General features: G+C 38.9%; 2 protein-coding genes and 1 long non-coding RNA gene across 5 annotated transcripts in view; 2 read left to right on the top strand and 1 right to left on the bottom strand.

Annotated features, from left to right (window-relative positions):
- The window catches only part of LOC114735145 (ABC transporter B family member 15-like), a 6,189-nt gene extending 2,030 nt beyond the window's left edge, over positions 1–4,159 (top strand). The window contains exons 6-7 of the mRNA XM_028922814.1: positions 1,370–2,278; positions 2,412–4,159. Coding sequence (XP_028778647.1) covers positions 1,370–2,278; positions 2,412–3,800 — 2,298 coding nt within the window. The 3' untranslated portion in view covers positions 3,801–4,159. The remainder of the gene's footprint in view (positions 1–1,369; positions 2,279–2,411) is intronic.
- The window catches only part of LOC114735146 (uncharacterized), a 19,340-nt gene extending 13,666 nt beyond the window's left edge, over positions 1–5,674 (bottom strand). The window contains exon 1 of the long non-coding RNA XR_003739239.1: positions 5,593–5,674. This is a non-coding gene — a long non-coding RNA (uncharacterized LOC114735146). The remainder of the gene's footprint in view (positions 1–5,592) is intronic.
- On the top strand, positions 5,623–22,095 carry LOC114735144 (paired amphipathic helix protein Sin3-like 2). 3 transcript variants are annotated; one of them, XM_028922812.1, is made up of 24 exons: positions 5,713–5,790; positions 5,925–6,000; positions 6,607–6,638; positions 6,669–6,804; positions 6,896–7,076; positions 7,147–7,245; positions 7,378–7,551; positions 7,637–7,928; positions 8,661–8,797; positions 9,897–9,972; positions 10,061–10,090; positions 10,380–10,573; positions 10,663–10,817; positions 10,971–11,098; positions 11,208–11,462; positions 12,107–12,751; positions 12,922–13,013; positions 13,193–13,816; positions 13,900–14,000; positions 14,083–14,221; positions 14,333–14,485; positions 14,629–14,792; positions 15,127–15,238; positions 21,559–22,095. In XM_028922812.1, the coding sequence occupies exons 2-24, from the start codon at positions 5,927–5,929 to the stop codon at positions 21,697–21,699; spliced, it is 4,134 nt and encodes a 1,377-aa protein (XP_028778645.1). In that variant the 5' UTR covers positions 5,713–5,790; positions 5,925–5,926; the 3' UTR covers positions 21,700–22,095. The 3 variants fall into 3 exon arrangements, with proteins under 3 accessions (XP_028778644.1, XP_028778645.1, XP_028778643.1); XM_028922811.1 differs by lacking the exon at positions 5,713–5,790 and adding an exon at positions 5,623–5,685 and having other exon boundaries at positions 6,607–6,804; XM_028922810.1 differs by having other exon boundaries at positions 6,607–6,804.

Here is a 22,095-nt window from a genome sequence, read left to right as displayed (position 1 = left end):
TCTAGCAATTCTTCAACAACACACTCACCATTATCAATAGTGCATTCTCCACTCCAGCCCTTACACGTGCATGTTTAGATTTTTCTTTGCTCATTCTGACTGGTTCGGATTCCTGTTCCAAATTTTGCCTTAAGACGTGGATAAGTCCATCACCCTCCAAGATTCCAGGTGCGTCATATAATTATTTGCTACTCTAAATGGCCCAGAGACGACACATTGCCCAGATGTCGTAGCGTGAGTGGCTTTAAGAATTAAGGGGTTCCTCTCTTTGGGCACTGATAATACGTCATTCCAAATTGGCCATTCCCTTGAAGAAACAAAATCCCTGTTTCCCCGTGGAGCTACTGTTTGATGTCCTGGTGTCTTTCGTCTGTAACCAAAAAAAAAATCCCCGTTATCACAGTTTTACCACTCTCGTCATTTGACTTGACCACGTGGCAGATCCTTGTTCACAGTGCCATAGGGGACTAGGAAAGTGTGTTTTAAAATTTTATTCCTTCCCATCACAGCCAAGCCAACAAAGAAATTTTGTTTCGATCAAGATTTTAGTTTAATTTATTTTATAAATTTATAATTTTTTTTAAATTTTCTGAATAATTCCACATGCTATGATTTTTCTATGAAGACGTAATTCCCGATGCAAATTATTAAAACTGGTATTCCAAAAAATTTAACAAACTTTTTTAACAAATAACTAATTTAATTAATTTTTTAATCTCAAAAAATTAGTTGTCAAGCTCATCGTTTAGGATTGGGGAATTACAGTAAAAATATTTTCTATTATATCTTCTACGTTATTCAAAATAAAATATCTGTATATATATGCATATATCATAAATATTTAATTGCACAACCCTTAAAAAGAGGACCACGTTTTTAAAAAGAGCAAGAGATGGAAGTCATATTCAGTCGTTATTTTCAAGTCAACAAATAGTATAACTTTCTCGCCTTGGTCTGACTTCTGAGTAAAAAAGTTTCTTGAATTGGGGGTTTCACTGTTTTCTCATGCCACAAAACGGGCCTAATTTGTTGTTTCCGTTTCCGGGACCCATAGCCCATGCTCCTAGTGGAGATTCCAAAATTAGTCACATGCTGTCTTCTTCCGGGGGTGAGAATTTGGTCCCGTCCACATATCCAAATAAAATTCCCAAAAGGATAAAGTAAACTCTCCCATTTATAAACTAAAGACAAGAGGTGTAGAAGCTTGAAAGTTCTACCCCATCCCATCGACAGTATTTAAAATCATTAAACAATGTAGAATAATATACTTACAGTAGATGCGAATGGGTTAGTCAATTTGGTAGCGTAACTTTGACTGGTACATGGACTATACATTAATTACAAGAGTGTAATAACATTACATGAACAGGTGGGGGAACAAGGGATTCAAATGTCAGGAGGACAAAAACAGAGGATTGCTATTGCGCGAGCAATTATCAGAAAACCACAAATCCTCCTCCTCGATGAAGCAACAAGTGCTCTAGACACTGAGTCTGAACGAGTTGTCCAAGAAGCTCTAGGCAATGTAATTGGACGCACTACCATCATCATTGCTCATCGCCTGTCCGCCATTCGGAATGCTGACGTGATTGTCGTTCTCCAAAATGGGAGCCTTATGGAAATGGGATCACATGATGAGCTCATGAAAAATGAAAATGGGCTTTACACCTCTCTAGTTCGCCTCCACCAAACAGAGAAGTCTAGAATGACTCAAGAAGATGCTGCCACCTCTACCTCTTCTGCTGTATCAGATAGGGACATAAACAATACTAGCAGTCGAAGACTATCTCTTATGACTCAATCTAACTCTACGAATTCATTAGTACAAGGTCGAGTTTCCAATGCCGATGAAGAAACCGATGCTGCTGCAGAAGAGAAGAGACCCCCTATTCCCTCTTTTCGAAGGTTGCTTGCCCTAAATCTCCCAGAATGGAAGCAAGCTACTTTAGGGTGTTTTAGTGCGTTTCTGTTTGGTGCAATTTACCCATTATTCTCATTCTCAATGGGGTCCATGGTTTCTACATTTTTTTTGACAGACCATGACGAGATCAAAAAGAAGATGAAGGTTTATGCGTTTTGTTATCTGGGTTTATTAGCGTTCTCAATGATTACCAGCATAATCCAGCATTATAATTTTGCTTACATGGGAGAATACTTAACCAAAAGGATAAGAGAGATAACATTTTCAAAGATACTCACATTTGAAGTTGGTTGGTTCGATCAACCTGAAAATACAAGTGGTGCGGTTTGGTCTAGACTGGCAAAAGATGCTAGTGCGGTATGTTTTCCTTCATCTTTTTCATAATTTCCCTAACACTGGATAAGCTCATTTAGCATTGATCTTATTTTTTTTAATTAATTTCCCTATCAAAGTGAACACATTTTTTAACATTGATAGTGATATTTGACAGGTGAGGTCTCTAATAGGAGACAGAATATCCCTGCTGATACAGACTTTCTCCACGGTTATAATTGCTTGCACAATGAGCCTGGTGATTTCATGGAGGTTTGCCATTGTTATCATAGCCGTTCAACCCCTTATTGTGGTCAGCTACTACACTAGGAAGGTCTTACTCAAGAGCATGACCAAGAAGGCCACTAAGGCGCAGGATGAATGTAGCAAGCTAGCTGCAGAAGCTGTTTCGAACCTTCGTATTGTTGCAGCCTTCTCTTCCCATGACCGGATCCTCAAAATGCTTGAAAAATCCCAAGAAGGCCCAAGGCAGGAGAATCTTAGACAATCTTGGTTTGCTGGTATTGGCCTTGCTTTCTCTCAAAGCGTCACAGCTTGTACTTGGGCCTTAGACTTTTGGTATGGGGGAAAGCTGATGTCCATTGGTCTTATCAAAGCTGAAGCACTATTTCAAACGTTCATGGTACTAATGGGCACAAGCCGTGTCATTGCAGATGCAGGAAGCATGACATCTGACCTTGCCAGAGGTGCAGATTCTTTGGGCTCCCTTTTTGCAATTCTCGATCGCTCCACAAAAATTGATCCGGATTATCAAAACGGGTATAAGCCCGATAAACTCACTGGCCTCATAGAACTTCGCGATATTCATTTTGCATACCCAGCTAGGCCGAACGACATGATCTTTCAAGGGTTTTCAATGAGAATGGAAGCAGGGAAATCAACGGCATTAGTGGGCCAGAGTGGGTCTGGAAAGTCAACCATCATAGGATTAATTGAGAGATTCTACGATCCATCAAAGGGGGTAGTGAGCATAGATGGGAGAAACATAAAGTCATACCACCTGAGGAGCCTTAGAGAACAAATAGCATTGGTGAGCCAAGAGCCGACATTATTTGCAGGCAGCATGAAAGAGAACATCGCATATGGAGCTAAGGATAAGGTTGACGAAGCAGAGATCATAGAGGCAGCTAAGGTAGCAAATGCACATGATTTCATATCAAGCTTGAGAGATGGATATGAGACATGGTGTGGGGAGAGAGGAGTACAATTATCAGGGGGCCAAAAGCAAAGAATAGCAATAGCAAGAGCAATAATGAAGAACCCTGGGGTGTTGCTACTAGACGAGGCAACAAGTGCACTGGATAACCAATCGGAGAGGGCAGTGCAAGAAGCACTAGAGCGTGTTATGGTTGGGAGAACCAGTGTGGTGGTGGCACATAGATTGAGCACCGTTCAGAAGTGTGATGTGATAGCTGTCTTGGAAAAGGGAAAGGTGGTGGAGAAAGGCACACACTCGTCTTTGCTTGCCAAGGGACCAGGTGGGGCTTATTATGCTCTGCTTACTCTTCAAAGGAGGCACTCCAATTCCATTAACCAACCCAGTTGACAAATATGTGATTGCAGAGAGGCTTTCGACACGATTGTCTCTTTTCTTGTTCGCATCTCATGTGCTAATGCCTATTTCCTAATACCTTGCATCCTTTGCTTAAGTGTGTGAATACAGGGATGCGTGGCACAACTGTTTCTTTTTACCATGAGTGTTTCGGATAATGCATGATTCCTTTAGATTATACATTCCCAGAGAGATGGTATTCTTTCGTCTCTCCTACTTTTATGTGTGCCTTTGACACGCACTTACAGCGCAACTGAGTGTTGTTTTGCCGTAACAAAAGATTTGTGATATTCACTTCCTGCTGTAATGAATTGTTGAAGTAAGATGGACAGATAAGCATGAAATCACGCACACATAACCATGTTGAAATATAGATTTTGGCATGCATGCATATTTGAGGTTAACAAAAGAGGTGATTTTGCAATGATATGTTGCCTCAAAACTAGAAGATGCACAATGCGTATCTGTTTTGACTTTAGAGTTAAGAATTACTTGTTCCCATATACTCCTGACCTACATCATTGCCCACGGCATGGTTTCCATTTTGGGATTGCAATTTTTCAGTTGTTTCTTTTCTAAATAACACAATGCAAGTTGCCCAGTGCAGTTTTCCGGGGTTCAAATTTTTTAATGAATAAGACAAGACAAACAAAACTATACGAGTAATTAAAAAAAACATAAGAAAAAAAAAATCCATTCACGGAAATTTCTTCGTCTTTACTGCATGTTGAGCGGCATTGGCTGCTTTTCAATGGTCCCAAGTCCAGCTAGTTAAATGTGTCTGCTCCCACTTGGTTCAAGTTAGCCCAGGAACGAAAACTGATTACCGTTTGTCGAATTGGGCTGGGCTGGGAATCAAATGGTGTGGACCAACCCTCGTCCAAGCCTGCTCTTTCCCCCTTCTTTTAAAGGGTTTTAAATTTAAATGTGAGTTTTTATCATAATTTGATGTCACCAAAACCAATATCAACACATCACTATTTAAATTTTTTTTAATTAGGATAATCCTAATTCAATATCAGTTCAATTAGGCATCTTGCATATATTTCAATTTTATACTTATTAAATTCACTCCACTTGAGTCATAAATATTTCTCTCCATCGTATACATGCGTAAAAATAAAATTTTTTTGGCTCTTATATATCCTATAAGTTTATTTTCCTACAAAAATATTCTGGTCGTTATCCATCGTTAAATTTGACAATTAAATTATACAGTTTGACCAATATTTTTAATAATTAAATTTAATGGTGGATAACAGTTTAGAGCAGAAATACTATGAAATAAAATTTTTAGGATATATAAAAGCACAAAAAGCTTTTCAATGTTGGGCATTCCCCCGTACATACTTGGGACTATTTAATTACCTTATTCTTTAAAATAAATATAAAAATATAATAATCGTTGTAAATCCAGTACTCAACAAAACACCTCAACGATAAAGGTTTCATCTTTCGTGCGGCCGAAGAAAAAGGGCACATCTTTTGGAATCGGTATGAAAATCGCGGAAGATACCGCCAGAAAAACCACGGGCCTGGAAAATAAAGGGTGCGTATAACCCAAACCTCGCAGGACAAAACCCAAAAAACCAACGGGCTCAGTGATGGATCGTGTTTAAACCCACGCATTTAGGGCGCTCGGCTTCCCGCATGGGAGTGGAAGACAAGTACTCGTAAAATTCTAAAATTGGAACAACTTCAACACGAGGGATTGCTCATCAGTTTTCGAAAATTTACTTGTCTCCAAAATGAGTTTCAGCTCCTCGTACCACAGCTTTCTCTCAACATAAATTTTCCTTGCACCTCTAATGAATCTTTCCTGGCTGTCTGTCCCAATTCTTCTCTCTGACATACAAAGCAAGGGAAGAATTATTACCAGGTAAACCCAAAGGCGATCAGGCTCTTCACTGTTTTTTTCTTTTTTCCCAGTGATTCGCTTGCTCTTTCCGCAGCATATTTCCTGAGAAAATCTACCAACTGCAAGGTACCTTATGCATGTTTTTGCCCCTTTTCTCTTTCTTGCGCGTTGTTGATATGTGCTCCTCTTTATTTCATTCCCTACTGTTTTTTCTTTTTCTAAAAGATTGCTTGTCTTTTTTGTTTTTGTTTCGGGGGCAGATATGAAGAGAACTAGGGACGATACTTATGCTTCTTCTCAATTAAAGCGACCCATGGGTTCTTCACGCGGGGATTCGTATGTCTTTCTCTTACTTTTCTTTCCTTCGCATGCCAATTTCATTTCTCTGTAGAGTTAATTGCTCATCTTTAGCGAGTGTATCTTGTCAAGGCCTTAACACCGCCTCGATGATGAATTGAAGCGTTTCTTGCATTGTTGGGGATTTTGAGTTTTCACCTGAGGTGTCTTGCTAATGCCCGAAGATTATTTATCTTTTTACCTATTGAGGAATTTTTTGTTGAATTGCTGTGGGCTTATCTTTTATTTGACTTAAATTGACTATGGAACGGGTTCTCCGGTGGTAAAATAACATTTGGGAGCAGATGTAGTTGGTTTTTGTCATATCCATAAATCTTACTGAGTAACATCGTTAATGCTCTCAATTGCATTACATTAACTTTATTCTATTGACCAAAAGCTTAGTGAAAATACAAATACACACACACAAACACCCTTTATTCTATTGACCGGAAGCTTAGTGAAAGGAAAAACATGATAATATAATTTCTGGACAATATGACCACCAATTAAGTAGCACATTTATTATATTAGCTTTAAAGTTTTTGATGCTATAAATGTTGATATGCTGGGTATCTGAATTGTAATTATATTCCACTTATGAAGCTATGGCCAATCCCAAATCCCTGGAGGAGGGGGAGGGGGAGGGGGAGGGGGAACGGGAGGAGGAGGGGGAGCTACTTCACAGAAATTGACTACCAATGACGCTTTATCATATCTGAAGGAAGTGAAAGACATGTTTCATGACCAAATAGAAAAATATGACATGTTCTTAGAGGTCATGAAAGATTTCAAGGCTCAACGGTAGACTCTTCACACTTAGTTTTAAACCATGTGATTGTGAAATTTGGTGCTTAAATGATCAGGGGGTCTCAACTTTTTCCCCCCTCCGCAGGACTGACACTGCAGGTGTCATTGCAAGGGTGAAGGAACTATTCAAAGGGCATAATAACTTGATTTTTGGATTTAACACCTTCTTGCCAAAGGGTTATGAGATTACACTTGATGAGGATGAGGCTCCTCCAAAGAAAACAGTTGAATTTGAAGAAGCTATAAGCTTTGTAAACAAGATAAAGGTAAAAGTGATTTTCATTTTACTGCAAGTTCTGCTTCTTGTCCATTAATTGATGGGTTTTGCATATGCAGAAACGATTCCAAAATGATGAGCATGTTTACAAATCATTCTTGGACATTTTGAACATGTACCGCAAAGAGCACAAGGATATTGGTGAGGTCTATAGTGAGGTAAAATGTTCAGCTCGTTTTTGCTATTTGACTCTATTTTTTGGGTTATCTCTTAAAAAGTTTATATTGCAATATTTTCTATATGTCTTTTGATTCATCCTACTTTTTTTTTTTTTTTTTTTAATGCTCTAGGTCGCTACCCTTTTTGAGGATCATCCGGATTTACTTGAGGAGTTTACTAGATTCTTACCAGATACTTCTGCAGCGCCTTCTTCACAGCATGCTCCTTATGGTCGAAATTCATTTCCTCGATTTGGTGAGAGAGGCTCTACAGCACCCATGATACGGCCAATGCAAGTGGACAAGGCAATAAGATTGTTCCTTTCCCTTTACAGTGAGTTTTATGAAATGCTTTATTTATGTTGGGATTCCGGACTTTGACTTTTTACAGCACCGCTATCGACGGGAAAGGCTTAGTTCTCTTGATCGTGATCCAAGTGTTGATCGTCCTGAACTGGATGATGACAAGGCACTAATGAAATCTCACAAGGAGCAGAGGAAGCGTGTTGATAAGGAAAGTAGGGATAGGAAAATTCGTGACCAGGATGAGAGAGAACCTGATCATGATAATAACAGGGATTTCAAACCACGATTTCCTGAGAAAAAGATATCTTCCAAGAAGGCTGAAGGTTTTGGGTTGGCAGCTGATTTTGCTTCATATGATGACAAAGATACCTTAAAGAGTAAGCCATCATGCTATATTTTTGTAGATGGATCAGATTTGATTCTAGATTGTTGCTTATTTAATTTAACATTGCTAGAGTTGTTAGCCAGGGTTAATACGTAGATGTTCATCTGTTCTACTTCCGAAAATAGTTTAATTAGCAGTATATTTGGTGCAAGCACCATCAAAGAGCAAAGGAAGCTTTAATTAGTTACATTGTCCGGTGAAACATTTGCGAAAAGAATGTTTGCCAAAATCAGTTCGCAAGAATGTGTGTGTATATTAATTATGGACATTTTTTCCCTATTGAGGGAAGTAATATTAGAGAGAAAAGGAAGCAATTAGAGTAAGTAGAGTATAAGATATCCAAAAGCAAGCAAAAGAAAAGTGGAAAAAATGTAGAAAGGATAAAAGAAACAAGCAGACCTATATCTCCTCGTATTGGACACTGAGATCTTCACAGTCATTCTCTGGATGCCAATAAGATGAAATCAACACATCCCGGCCCATTTCAAGTGTAGTTGATGATTTAGAATCAAAACCTATGGCTAAAATACAATTAGCTATTTTTTTGGATCTGTTAAAGTTCCCTATATTTGCATGTCTCTCGTATTGTTATTATCTTTCTTGGTTAGGAAGTTAGTGGTTTTTCAATTTAAATATATCATGGGAGGAGAGTGGGATTTGATTTATCATCTTGGTCTGTATGGTTTCGTAACCTCTTCTTTTTGGATTGTTCGACTTTTGCCAGGCATGTATAACCAGGCATTCAGTTTTTGTGAGAAAGTTAAGGAAAAGTTGGGCAGTTCAGATGACTACCAAGCCTTCTTGAAGTGCCTTCATATTTTCAGCAATGGAATAATAAAAAGGAATGATTTGCAGAATTTGGTAAGTGATATTCCCTTGCTTTTGTCAATCCCAGCCTTAGCATCTGGGAGACTGGGAAGACATTACTTCAGTTTTCAGTATCTTGACAATGATGAATCAACCTTTTTACTTTACACTCAAAACTCAACATGTGCGCTTGCTTTTCTGAGAATAATTTGTGGTGTCATCTATTGACTATCAGTTTGTTGTGCTTGTTCAAATTTCATAAGCAATTCCTAGAATGAAAATGCTGCAAGTTATTGCTGAGTCAATGCTTTAGCTGGTATATGCTTTTTTAGACAAATTTGTTGGTGTTTTTAATGGGATCTCTAGTATTTAGACGAAGGGTGTATAAAGCAAAAAAAAAATGAAGGGGCTTGGATATGCTTGAATGATTTCAGGGCGGGCCATTTACTTAATGTAACGGTCATCAAAAGCTGTTAATGAACATTATCATGAGCCATCTATCTACCTTGTAATCTGGTAGGAAGGCATCAATAGATGAAAATTTCGAAGGTAATTTGCCTTTAGTTTTTCAATCTCTGTAGCCAAGTTAGTCCATGTATTCTTGGACTGCTCATGTCATTAGTGGTGGTAAATTTCCAGTTTCCTTTTATTCTGGTCACACAGTTTTAGCCCCAGGGTCAAGATTTTATTTTGAAATGCTTTTCTAGCATGAACTTTATATATAGATTACTAGAGTCAATACCATTGTAAAGGCCTGTGGTTTTGTTTGATTTTGATGCTAGTATACATTTTTGTGTTTATGCTTCATATGTTTAAATTATTTTAATCATTTATAAGCCTCAAATGTTACCAGCACCATACATTTGCCTTTATGAGTAACACTTCAATGCTACTTATAGGTGTAAGCGAGAAGGGAGTTTGTATAGTTTTCCAACTTAGCTTTGGTGCTGTATGTTAGCAGCATTTACGTCTATGCCTTTTGAATTCATTAGAAGATGTGGTTATGTCGAGTCCAATAGATGATCTGGGCCATATCAGACCTTTTTTCTCAGCTCAAACTTAATGAATTTTCGTTTAGGCATTGAGTTTGTTTTCTTTATGGGTTTCTGTTGTCACTATTATTACTCAAGATGACCTCGAGTTCTCATTTCAGGTGACTGACTTACTTGGAAAGTACCCTGATCTGATGGATGAATTCAATGAGTTCTTGGAGCGTTGCGAAAATATTGGTGATTGTTTCTCAACTTTTAGTATTTGGTTTTCTTGTACATTCATATGTTAACGTTGATGGTGTCTCTGACATATTTGTTCTTGTAGATGGGTTCCTTGCTGGTGTCATAAGTAAAAGTAAGTCGTTATATAAATTATTTTAGCTGTCCTCCTTATGGTTACTCTTTTTTGTATCTACTTAACAGTGTATCTTACTTTTTTTATTACATTCTTTAAGTTGAGGAAGGAGGTGATCACATTGGTGGACTGAGTTCTTTATATGATATTAATTTTTACTTATCTCAATTATTTGTTTTAAGGGAAACATTTAGAGTATATTGTTGAATTACGGTGAATGATTTTAGATGTTTTCTTCTTTTCTTGTCTCATCTGTCAATTTTGATGTTGCAAATCTTGTTGATTTCAGAGTCATTAGGTGGTGATGGTCAATTATCCAGAACGTTAAAGTTGGAGGACAAAGACAAAGACCAGAAGCGTGAGATGAATGGAGCTAAAGACAAGGAAAGACACCGGGAGAAATACTGGGGAAAATCCATTCAAGAACTTGACTTAAGTAACTGTCAACTTTGTACTCCAAGCTATCGTCTTCTGCCAGAAGATGTATGAAACTTCTATTACATTTTTGTTCTTCTTGTCCTCATCAATATATTTTCTGTTGTGGAACTTCTTACTGTCTTTAAATTTTGCAGTATCCAATTCCTGTGGCCAGTCAGAGATCTGAGCTTGGTGCTCAAGTATTGAACGATCATTGGGTATCTGTGACTTCAGGAAGTGAGGATTACTCTTTCAAACATATGCGCAGGAATCAGTACGAAGAAAGCTTGTTTCGATGTGAGGATGATAGGTATAGCTTGGGCTGGTTATTTAGCATCCCTTTTAGTCTGATGATTTGGTCACTTTTGACTGTTCTATGATTTTAACCCCTTCCTACTGGATCAATGTTTTACCAATGAAAAACATTTAATATGTGGTAAATGGTGATGATTTTTTGATGTAGATTTGAGCTGGACATGTTATTAGAATCTGTTAGCTCAGCTGCCAAATGTGCAGAGGAGTTGTATAATAGCATTAATGAAAATAAGATCAATATGGAGGCTCCAATCTGTATTGAAGATCACTTTAGCGGTCTGTATCAAAATAATCTCAACCTATAATTTGAATTTGAGGATTTTTTTTGTTCTCTATATCAGAGCTTAATTATCTATTATTCTGTCCATGTGGTGTCATATTTCAGCTCTAAATTTAAGGTGCATTGAACGCCTGTATGGAGATCATGGACTTGATGTTCTGGACATATTACGGAAACATCCAACTCATGCACTTCCTGTGGTATTGACTCGTCTGAAGCAGAAACAAGAGGAGTGGAGTAGGTGTCGATCTGATTTCAATAAGGTTTGGGCTGAAATTTATGCTAAAAACCACTACAAATCACTTGATCATCGGAGCTTCTATTTCAAGCAACAAGATTCAAAGAACCTGAGCACTAAATGTAAGTTTATTTTGAAATCACAATGATTAAATTGTGTGCGTGTGGATTTGACTGCTTTGGCTTGTCATGAGCCATGGATGTGCTTCCATAAGAGAGGAAAGTAGACTAATTTAAAAGTACATGGTCAATCAAGAAATTTCACCATTATAGTTCTGAAGCCAACCTCTGGTAGGTGCTAGGATAGTTATAATGACCAATTTTGTGGTGCTGGGTATAATATATTTGCAGCCAGCAATGGCACAAGCATCTGATCTTCAACTGTCCATGCGTCCTATCTGAGTGTTTGTTATAAGTTAGAAATATGTTTACGCAAAAAAAAAAAAAAAAAAAAAAAAAAACTTAATTGCTTTTGCAAGCTGCAACTTTGGCAACTTCTTATGGAAGCTTGAAATGTGAGGAGCATTTTTATCAGGATGCTAGGGACTTTAAATGCCAGAGTGCTCTCTCTAGGAGTTTTCCCTTGTCTCATAGAACACAGCTTACATTATTGCTGGCATGCTTTCTAGGTGTAGGACAAGTTTTTGATTGTTGCTGATTTCAATATATGAGCTTATATTTGATTTATCCCAACCTTTGGTTAGTTTTCAAATCATTGGTAGATTTAAACTCAGTTCTAATTTTTTTCTCTGTAATTAAATATACAGCTTTGGTGGCTGAAATCAAAGAAAAGAAAGCAAAGCAACAGAAAGAGTATGATATTCTTCACGCTATCGCTGCTGGAAATAGACAGCCTCTAATTCCACATCTAGAGTTTGAATATTCGGATGGTGGGATTCATGAGGACCTATATAAACTTATTCGTTATTCATGTGAGGAAGTCTTCTCGAGTAAAGATATGTCAAATAAAATTATGAGACTTTGGACCACCTTTTTGGAGTTGATTCTTGGTGTTCCCTCTCGTACTCATGGGACAGAAAATTTGGAGGACAGGAAAACTGGGCAACGTGTTGCCCATTTTGTTGCATCAAATACAGGAGGTGATGGAAACTCCCACGGAGACTCTATTCCTTCAAGGTTGCCAAAATCTGATAATGAAGTGGATGGTAGAGTAAATGAGGTGAAGAATGGCCAACAGACTAGCTTAGCCAATGACAAAGAAAATGGACCTGTTGACTGTGACCGTGCTTGTAGAGATGATGATAAAGGGAAGAACAATGCAGATTGTAGTGAAAGAGTCTCTGGGTTTAGTAAACAGATTGCCTCTGATGAGCAATCAATTATCAATAATACCTCAAGTGCAGTTAGAGGAGAAACTAGCATGACCAAGACCAGCTTAGAAATTACTTCAGGTATGTAAGCATGATAGTTGCAACATTAATGCTTTGCATGAATTTGGCTGTTTAATTTTGTTCAGTTATTTATCTTCGTTTATGCTGTAATTACTTAATTTTAGTCCTGGAAAAATTCTAAAACTTGTATGACCTTGGAAAAAAAATTCTAAAACTTGTTTTATTTCAAGGCTGTGTGCTTAATCCAGCAAGATCAACTGCTACACTAGGCGGTGATGATGGTGTTGCCATTTCTCAGGGTGGTAATGGACCTTTGATGGAGGTATGAATCCACAGTGGCGGTGATATTCAACTTGTTTTAACTGAAGTACTTGTATCAGCTTTTAGCTGTTCATCTTTCTCTTACTATCCTTTTTTCTTTAAAAAAATAATTACCCTTATTGTTCCTTTCTAAGTTTACGTTGGTGTGCCTTTCTGATTGTCTTGGACTTGGTGCTTCAGGGTCGTGATATTGCTCCTTCACTTCCATTTGCCAATGGAGTGCTAATTGAAAGCACTAAAGTTAAAAGCCATGAAGAAATAGCTGGACCTTACAAAGCTGAAAAGGAGGAGGGTGAATTATCACCCAATGCTGACTCAGAGGAGGATAATTTTGTTGGGTACGGAGACTCTGGTGGGCAGGCACTGCCCAAGTCAAAGCATAATAGTGAAAGAGGAAATTATAAATCTAGAAATGGGGAGGAAGAATGCTGCCCAGAGGCTGGAGGTGATAATGGTGCAGATGCTGATGATGAGGACAGTGATAATGTTTCTGAAGCTGGTGAAGATGCCTCAGGTAGTGAGTCTGCTGGTGATGCATGCTCTCGAGAAGAGCATGAGGAGGATGAAGATATAGAACGTGATGATGTTGAGGGTAAGGCTGAGAGTGAAGGCGAAGCTGAGGGCATATGTGATGCTCAATCTGCTGGAGGAGAGGGCTTATCATTGCCATTATCAGAAAGGTTCCTTTTGTCTGTAAAGCCTCTCACGAAGCGTGTTTCCGCAGTTTCACTTGTTGAGGAAAGAAATAATTCCAGGGTCTTCTATGGAAATGATGATTTTTTTGTTCTTTTTAGGCTTCATCAAGTAAGGATAATGTTATTACTTTAATGTTTGATATATTAATCTCTTCCTTGGTTAATATAGCATTCACTCTTCGGACTTGGCAGATACTTTATGAAAGGATCTCATTAGCGAAAAAATATTCAATGAGTGCTGAAACAAAATGGAAAACAACAAAGGAGGCTTCTTCACCAGATCCTTATTCAAGGTTTCTTTTGAGATTTTATTTTGATTTCATTTTTGGATAAATTCTTAATGCTTTTATGATTAATTGTCTATCTTCTCTCTAGATTTATGAATGCACTTTACAACTTGCTTGATGGCTCTGCTGACAATGTAAAGTTTGAAGACGAATGTCGAGCAATTATTGGAAACCAGTCTTATATATTATTCACACTGGACAAGTTGATATATAAGTTGGTCAGACAGGTACGTTGGTTTCTTTTTCTTATTTCTCCACGTACTCATGACTTGTTTTTCATCTAAATTTTCTTTTTTCATCTAAGTTTTGAAATTCCGAATTTTATTTCTTCTTTTCAGCTTCAAACAGTTGTAACAGATGAGATAGACAATAAACTTCTCCAATTGTATGAGTATGAAAAGTCTCGGAAACCTGGGAAATTAATCGATTCAGTCTATTATGCAAACGCACGTGTCATCCTTCATGATGAGAATATATATCGTTTTGAATGTGTAGGTCTTCTATGACTTTTCCCCCCTCCACTCCCTAGAAATGGGAAAGAGTGAACCTTTACAAATAAAATGTGGGTTATTGACCTTATATATTACGTTGTTACTTACGGATAATATTATTTTCCAATGTTGTCTTATTGCAGTCATGTACTCCCTCTCGAGTGTTTGTTCAGCTGATGGACACTATGAATGAAAAGCCTGAGGTGTTTGCTGTTTCAATCGATCCAAATTTTTCCTTTTATCTGTATAATGATTTTCTGTCTGTCTCTCCTGGAAAAAAAGAACCTCATGGCATTATCCTGCAAAGGTAGGTACATATGCTTCAACTAATATGTTTTATTCACATTTCACTTTAGCTGTTGTTGAGAACTTAGTTTATCATAACATTAGGTGCTTCAAGATACAGCAATAAGCTATCATTAAATCGAGATGAGGGTAACTATGAGTTAACTTTATGTTAACATATTAGTATATTTGTTGGTTGAGTTTATGAGGCCTACCAGTTGTTAATCCTTAATTTGCTCTTTGGGGCACCATTTTCTGTTGTGAATGTTGTTTGCCTACTTTTACTTCTATAAGTTTACCAGCAGTTGCTTTCAATTAGGTGATGCATAATTTGGTGATGTCAATTGTATATGCAGAAACAAGCGCGGATATGGAGATCTAGATGAACTTACATCTATGTGCTTAGCCATGGAAGGTGTTAAAATTATAAATGGATTGGAATGTAAGATAGCTTGCAACTCGTCCAAGGTATGTTGCTTTCCATTTTTGTTGGCTTTTGCTTCTTGAGACTTTCTTTCTTTCATAACAGTTATTCAATTTAACCAACAAAAATCTGCTAGCGTTGAGTCTTAGCAGGACTACACCATTATAGGTTAGAAAACAAGGGAGAACATAGAAAATGAAAACAGAACGTCCGAACCATACTTCACCTTTTGAGAGGCTGGGCTCACTACAAGTTTGGGCAAGACCGTCACTCTTCTCACCTTGCCAAAAGGACCGCAGCCATATTTCCCCATTTACCTTGCTGGTTTGGATTGAATCAGTTAAGCCCGATTCATTCTTTCTACCTTTTCAGTTTTCAGACATAAGTATTAATGAACCCAGACCCCCATCAAGTTTCCAAATTTGTTCAGTCACAGTGCTTCTTTAGTACTATAGCTTCTCATGACTCTGTTTTTGATATGTTCAACTTTCTTGACCATACCTATTAAAGGAAATATAGAAGAATGCTTGATAAGGGTAACACACCTTTTGTTGGTTCAGCAAATTGACTTGTTATTCTTGCCATTTTGGAGCAAGGGACGACAAACTAGGTGGCTATAGGTTGCTGTTAGCTGTTACCTTTTACTTTAGGGTTATTTTGGTGACTGTGTAGTATATTTTTGTATTAGAGACGTTGGGGGTACAGGAGGAGGGCATGGATTATTTTTGAGTTTTGTGAGGTGAGGAGGGGACTGGCCTCTCGAAAGCTAGGATTGTAACCGTGAGTGTGTCCTTATTTGGCTGTTGTATCGCTTCTCTTATCCTAACAGGGAAGCCTATTTTGAGCATTAATCATAGTCCAGGAACATTTCTCAGTTTATTTTACCTTAGTGTGTATTGTTTGGTATCAGAGCCCGGTTGTTCTTGAGGCTTTTTAAGGGAGATGGCAAGCTCAGAAGACTATCTGCATGAACTGAAAGAAGTCACCGGAGGGTTGAATGGGAAGGTGAAAGGGATCGATGAGAGACTGACGAGGGAGATAGGTGGGGTCAGGGAGATGATCAAAGAGCTGCAAGATGTGATGGCTCTAATATTGGAGAACCAGAGACATCCAATGGAGTCTCACACTGAAGAGCCTCGGGAACAGAATAGAGGAGGGCAACGTGAAGGAAACAGAGTTATAGGGAAAGATTCTGGGAAATATCGAAAGCTAGAGTTACCGGTGTTCACCGGGAAGGACCTACTCGGGTGGTTCTTCAGGGTGGAGAGGTATTTTTGCGTCAACTTTGTAGCTGATTCTGAAAGGTTGGAAGCAGCAATGGTGTGTCTTGAGGGAAGAGCATTAAACTAGTACCAATGATTGGAAGCACGAGCCCTAATTAGAAGTTGGTCTGAGTTTAAACGTGAACTCATTCGGCGATTTCACTCAGCACAGATTGGAGATGAATATGAGATGTTGTTTGTGATTAAACAGGAAGGCTTAGTGGCGGACTTGGTCGAAGAATTTGAATGGTTGTTCGTTCCTCTTCAAGATGCATCGGAAGTGTTTGGTTGAAGCCTTTAGAAGTGCACTTAATCCAGAAATCAGGGTCAAGCTTAAGCTAGTGATTGTGTCATCCTTGCAAGAGGTCATGATCACAGTGATACGCATAGAAGAGAAGAACCTGGTGTTGGATCATGCACAGGAAGGCAGAGCACCCAAAACGCAACGTGTGACTTATGGGTTCAAACCGGATTCGACCCAGACCTCTCAAACCTGAGTGACCCATGTTTTTAAACCCAACAGAACCTATTCGGTTCCCTCACTTAGCCCAAGTTATTCGAAGAAAGCTGAAACCAGAGTATCAAGCCCAAGAACAGGGACGTCTTCAATGAACTTGGCAATGACCAGAGCTGGAGGAAGATCTTATCGACTTTCAGATGCAGACATCGCTTGCAGAAGGGAACTCGGTCTATGTTTCAAATGTGAGGACAAATTTGGCCCCAATCATGTCTGCAAAAATAAAGGCCTACAAGTGATGATTTTAGATATGGAAGAGGAAGGAGATATAGAGGGGGCCGAAGCAACTGGGGAAAGGGACGAAGGTCGGGAGAGCGCTGAGGAAGCCATGCGGATGGAATTATCATTAAATTTTATCGTGGGATTTTGGGACACTCATACTATGAAGGTCCGAGGAAAAATTTGCGACCAAGAGACGATATTCTTGATAGATAGCGGCGCAACTCATAATTTTGTAGCTAAGGAATTATAGAAAGAAGGCCTACCAACAGAAGAGACTGCAGAATGTAGCATCACTGTGGGGGACAGATACATGCTAAGACATAACCAACGTTGCAAGGATTTATCGTTTCAAATACAGGGGTATAACACTAGACAAACCTATCCTTTTCCACTAAGTGGGGTTGATGCCGTCCCGGGAATGGAATGGTTAAAATCATTGGGTGAAGTAAAGGTTAATTGGAGTCAGATGACCATGAAGATTAGTAACCAAGGGGAGTGAATTTGCTTGCAAGGGGATCTAACACTGTCAAAAACCCATATTTCACTCAGGTCACTAGTCAGGTCATAGCAAAAAAATGGGGAAGGGTATTTAATTGAATATTGTGGGATCACCATGGAGGAGGAAAATACAGTGGTGTTCGGTCCCGAAATTGAGAAACTACTTGGTGAATATTCGAAGTTTGCAAGGTGCTCGATGGCTTACCACCACCTCGCTCTCATAATCATGCCATAATGACCAAACCTAGGGAGCAACCACCTAACATTAGACCCTATAGGTACCCCCACTTGCAGAAGAATGAGATTGAGAGTATGGTGAGAGAAATATTGAAGAGTGGGATTATTCAACCAAGTAACAGTCCTTATGCTAGCCTGGTTCTGCTAGTCAAAAAGATAGATGGAAGTTGGAAGTTTTGTGTGGATTATCGAGCATTGAACAAGATTATAGTTTTGGATAAGTTTCCTATACTCGCCATCGATAAATTGCTAGACGAATTGAAGGGGGCTACACTGTTTTCTAAACTGGATCTAAAATTTGGGTACCACCAAATTAGAATCAAAGCTGGAGATGAGCATAAAACTACTTGTCGAACACATGAGGGACACTACGAATTTAAGGTAATGCCCTTTGGGCTCACCAATGCACCATCCACTTTTCAGTCATTGATGAATGAGGTATTCTGCCCATACTTGTGTAAATTCGTATAAGTATTCTTTGATGACATACTTATTTACAATAGTGATCTAACCTCTCATTTGAAGCATTTACATGCTGTTCTAACTTGTTTAAAAGAGAACTAGCTGGTGATCAATTTGTAAAAGTGCAGTTTTGCCCAACCCAGAATTGAATATCTTGGTCACATCATCTCTAAAGAAGGGGTTCAGGCAGATCTGGCAAAAGTGGAAAGCATGGTTAAATGGCCTAAGTCCAAGAATGTGAAATCTTTGAGGGGTTTCCTAGGGCTAACCGGGTATTATTGACGATTTGTAAGGAATTATAGCAATATAGCAAGTTCCCTCACTAATTTGTTAAAGAAAGACGCCTTCCAATGGTCTTTAGAAGCTGCAAATGCATTTGAATAGCTCAAGGCCGTAATGACTAGTCTTCCAGTACTGGCTATGCCATACTTTTTCCAACCTTTTGAGTTGGAAACCGATGCTTTGGGGATGGGAGTAGGTGCTGTATTGATGCAAAATGGCAGACCAATGGCATATTTCAGTCAAAAACTCTCTAACCGGGTACAACAAAGTTCGGTATATGAGAGGGAACTCATGGCAATAGTAATAGCAGTCAACAAGTGGCGACATTACTTGTGGGGGCAGAAATTCACCATCCGAACAGATTAAAAAGCTCTAAAATATCTTTTGGAGCAGCGAATAGTTGATGAGAATCAACAGAAATGGGTCTCTAAATTAATGGGCTTCAAGTTTGAGATTGTTTACAAGTCTGGCAAGGAGAATAGGGTTGTAGATGCACTGTCATGACAAGAAGACCAGATGGAGCTGAGGGGTTGTTCTCTATGGCAGCATGATGAAATCGAAGATTGGGAACAGGAAGTTCAATCTGATCCCAAACTCAACCACATTGTACAGCAGCTGATTATTAAACCAGGCAGTGTAGAGGGGTATAGCTTAGAGAAGGGATGCTTACACTACAAAGGCAGACTGGTTTTGTCAAAGAATTCAACAAGAATTTTGACACTACTCAAAGAGTATCATGACTCTCCTATAGGAGGGCATACTGGCTACTTGCGTACATACAAAAGATTGGCAAGTGTGGTATATTGGGAAGGAATGCTCAGTGCCATTTATAAGTATGTTGTACATTGTGATGTGTGTCAAAGAAACAAATACCAAGCGTTATCACCGAATGGCCTATTACAGCTCCTGCCTATTCTCTGTCATATTTGGGAAGATATCAGTATGGACTTCATTACAGGGCTCCCCAAATTCAAGAGGTATGACACCATCCTGCTGATTGTTGATCGATTCACTAAATATGCCCATTTCCTGCCTCTCTCTCATCCCTTCGCAACTGAGGATGTAGCTGAAATATTTGTACGAGAGATTGACAAGTTACATGGTTTTCCAAAGACAATTGTGTCAGATCAAGATCGAATCTTCATTAGCCAGTTTTGGAAAGAATTGTTCAAACAGGCGAGACTAAGTTGTGTTTAAGTTCTTCCTATCATCCAGAGTCTGATAGACAGATGGAAGTCTTAAATAGGGGACTGGAAACATATTTATGTTGTTTTCCTACACAATGGGCAAAATGGCTTTCTTGGGCCGAATATTGGTATAACACTTCACATCATAGTGCTGCCAATATGACGCCTTTTAAAGCTGTCTGTAGGCGCAACCCCCCATACCTTTCTTAAATTACAAGATGAACCATTAGCGATTGAAGAGGTTAATGAGCAAACTAAGCCTGGAACATGATCATTGCTGCACTTAAATAGAATCTGGCTAAGGGACAACAGATAACGAAGAAGAAAGCTGACAAGCACAAAAGAGATATTCAGTTTCAGGTTGGGGAACAAGTTTATGTTAAGATTAAACCATACCGACTGTGCACATTGGCAAGGCGACTCAATGAGAAACTCAGCCCCTGCTACAATGGCCCGTTCTTGATTATTGAGAAGGTTGCCACAGTGGCCTACCGGCTTGACTTACCACCTACCGCACATGTTCATTCGGTGTTCCAAGTTTCTAATTTAAAGCAGGCCATCCCTTAAGCTATGGTGACTCCCCACATCCCTGCTGCACTTTCTGAAAGTCTGGAATTACAAATTCAGCCAGAGGACATACGCAAGCTTCGCAAGCTCTTGAATGGCAGCTGGGAGTGTTGGTAAAGTGGAAAGATATAGCAGAATTTGAGAACTCATGGGAGGCAGCCGACACCATCTCTAAGCAATTCCCTACTTTTCCCCTTGAGGACAAGGTGAAGCCTTTAGGGGCGGGTAATGATACATTCAACTTCGCTGACCATAACTATAAAAAGGAAATATAGAAGAATGCTTGATAAGGGTAACACACTTTTTGCTGGTTCAGCGAGTTGACTTGGTATTCCTGCCACTTTGGAGCAAGGGACGACATCCTAGGTGGCTGTAGGTTGCTGTTAGCTGTTACCTTTTACTTTAGGGTTATTTTGGTGACTGTGTAGTATATTTTTGTATTAGAGACGTTGGGGGTACAGGAGGAGGGCATGGATTATTTTTGAGTGTTGTGAGGTGAGGAGGGGACTGGCCTCTCGAAAGCCAGGATTGTAACCGTGAGTGTGTCCTTATTTTGCTGTTGTATCGCTTCTCTTATTCTAACAGGGAAGCCTATTTTGAACATTAATCACAGTCCAGGAACATTTCTCAGTTTATTTTACCTTAGTGTGTATCAGTTTCACACACATCTTAACTAAGGCCGGGGGCCATACTGCAAAGTATAATGTGAGATTATGTCCATCTAATAATCCCAGTGCTTTGCGAATTGAAATACTGTACAAGTGTCATGCAAGTGTATCTGTTGCAGAACTTGTACTCTCGACACCATTCAGAGCTTGGATTCTGTAATCTGGATGCTGTATTCATGTCATTTCTATGACGCCCTAAGTGCGTTATATTTTTTATTACGTGTTTATGTTAGACTGGTCAGAATGGCGTCTAAAAGCGTTTAGTCCTTTCATGCTTGTAGTATCATTTGTCCCTGTTGAGCTGTGCCAGTTTGTTACTTGTTTTGCTATATATGTTCACTCTTGTGGAAATTTTGAAGTGCTACGGCCTCATCTCCTGGTCTAACAGCTCTTATAAAGCAATTTGTCTAAGATATACGAACTCTCTCTGCTGTTTTGCTTATTTACCAGTCTCATTTGCAGATCTCGTATGTTCTGGACACGGAAGATTTTTTCTACCGCCCCAAAAGGCAAAGAAGAACGTCATCAGGGACCACATCTTCCTGGTCCCGGCATCATCGGGCTAGACAGGAAAGATTTCTCAGATTCTTATCAGTTTCATAATTTTCTGTCCTCATTGTGACTGGAACCCTCAAGGTAACTACAGGGTTTTAGAGCTGATCTCTCACACCTATTTAACGGTTGAAGAGTTTCCTGTAGCACTTACATATGTTTATAGTAGTCTTCGGTGCTGCAAACCTAGGAATTCTTGGTTTAGCGCCTTATATATGTAAGCCCTTAATACTCCTTTATCTTCAGATGAAAGTGGAGAGGAATAGATGGGTCTGTGCGATATGTTAATGAGGTTTAATGGGTGGGAAGTTGACCGACCCTTGTAAATAATCTGCCTCAATATAGTTGTAGAAATTTGTAACAAAATTGATCAGTGTTCATTAGAAGCATGAGTTTCTTCTTCTTATCCATGCTTAGATTTGTATAATTCATGTATTCTTTTTTCAA

This window comes from Neltuma alba, unplaced genomic scaffold (genome assembly GCF_004799145.2).
Source record: "Neltuma alba isolate B1F8T4 unplaced genomic scaffold, ASM479914v2 tig00013179_pilon, whole genome shotgun sequence".
NCBI lineage: Eukaryota > Viridiplantae > Streptophyta > Magnoliopsida > Fabales > Fabaceae > Neltuma > Neltuma alba.
The sequence above is the reverse complement of the archived record's forward strand: the minus strand, read 5'-3'. Positions and strand labels throughout refer to the sequence as shown.

What these genes read in the sequence shown, in the direction of transcription:
- LOC114735144 (XM_028922811.1), top strand. Translation starts at nt 5,927, where the DNA reads ATGAAGAGAACTAGGGACGATACTTATGCTTCTTCTCAATTAAAGCGA. An exon ending in CATGGCATTATCCTGCAAAG is followed by an intron (nt 14,793 to 15,126) that starts GTAGGTACATAT and finishes TTGTATATGCAG; the next exon opens with AAACAAGCGCGGATATGGAG. An exon ending in TAGCTTGCAACTCGTCCAAG is followed by an intron (nt 15,239 to 21,558) that starts GTATGTTGCTTT and finishes TCTCATTTGCAG; the next exon opens with ATCTCGTATGTTCTGGACAC.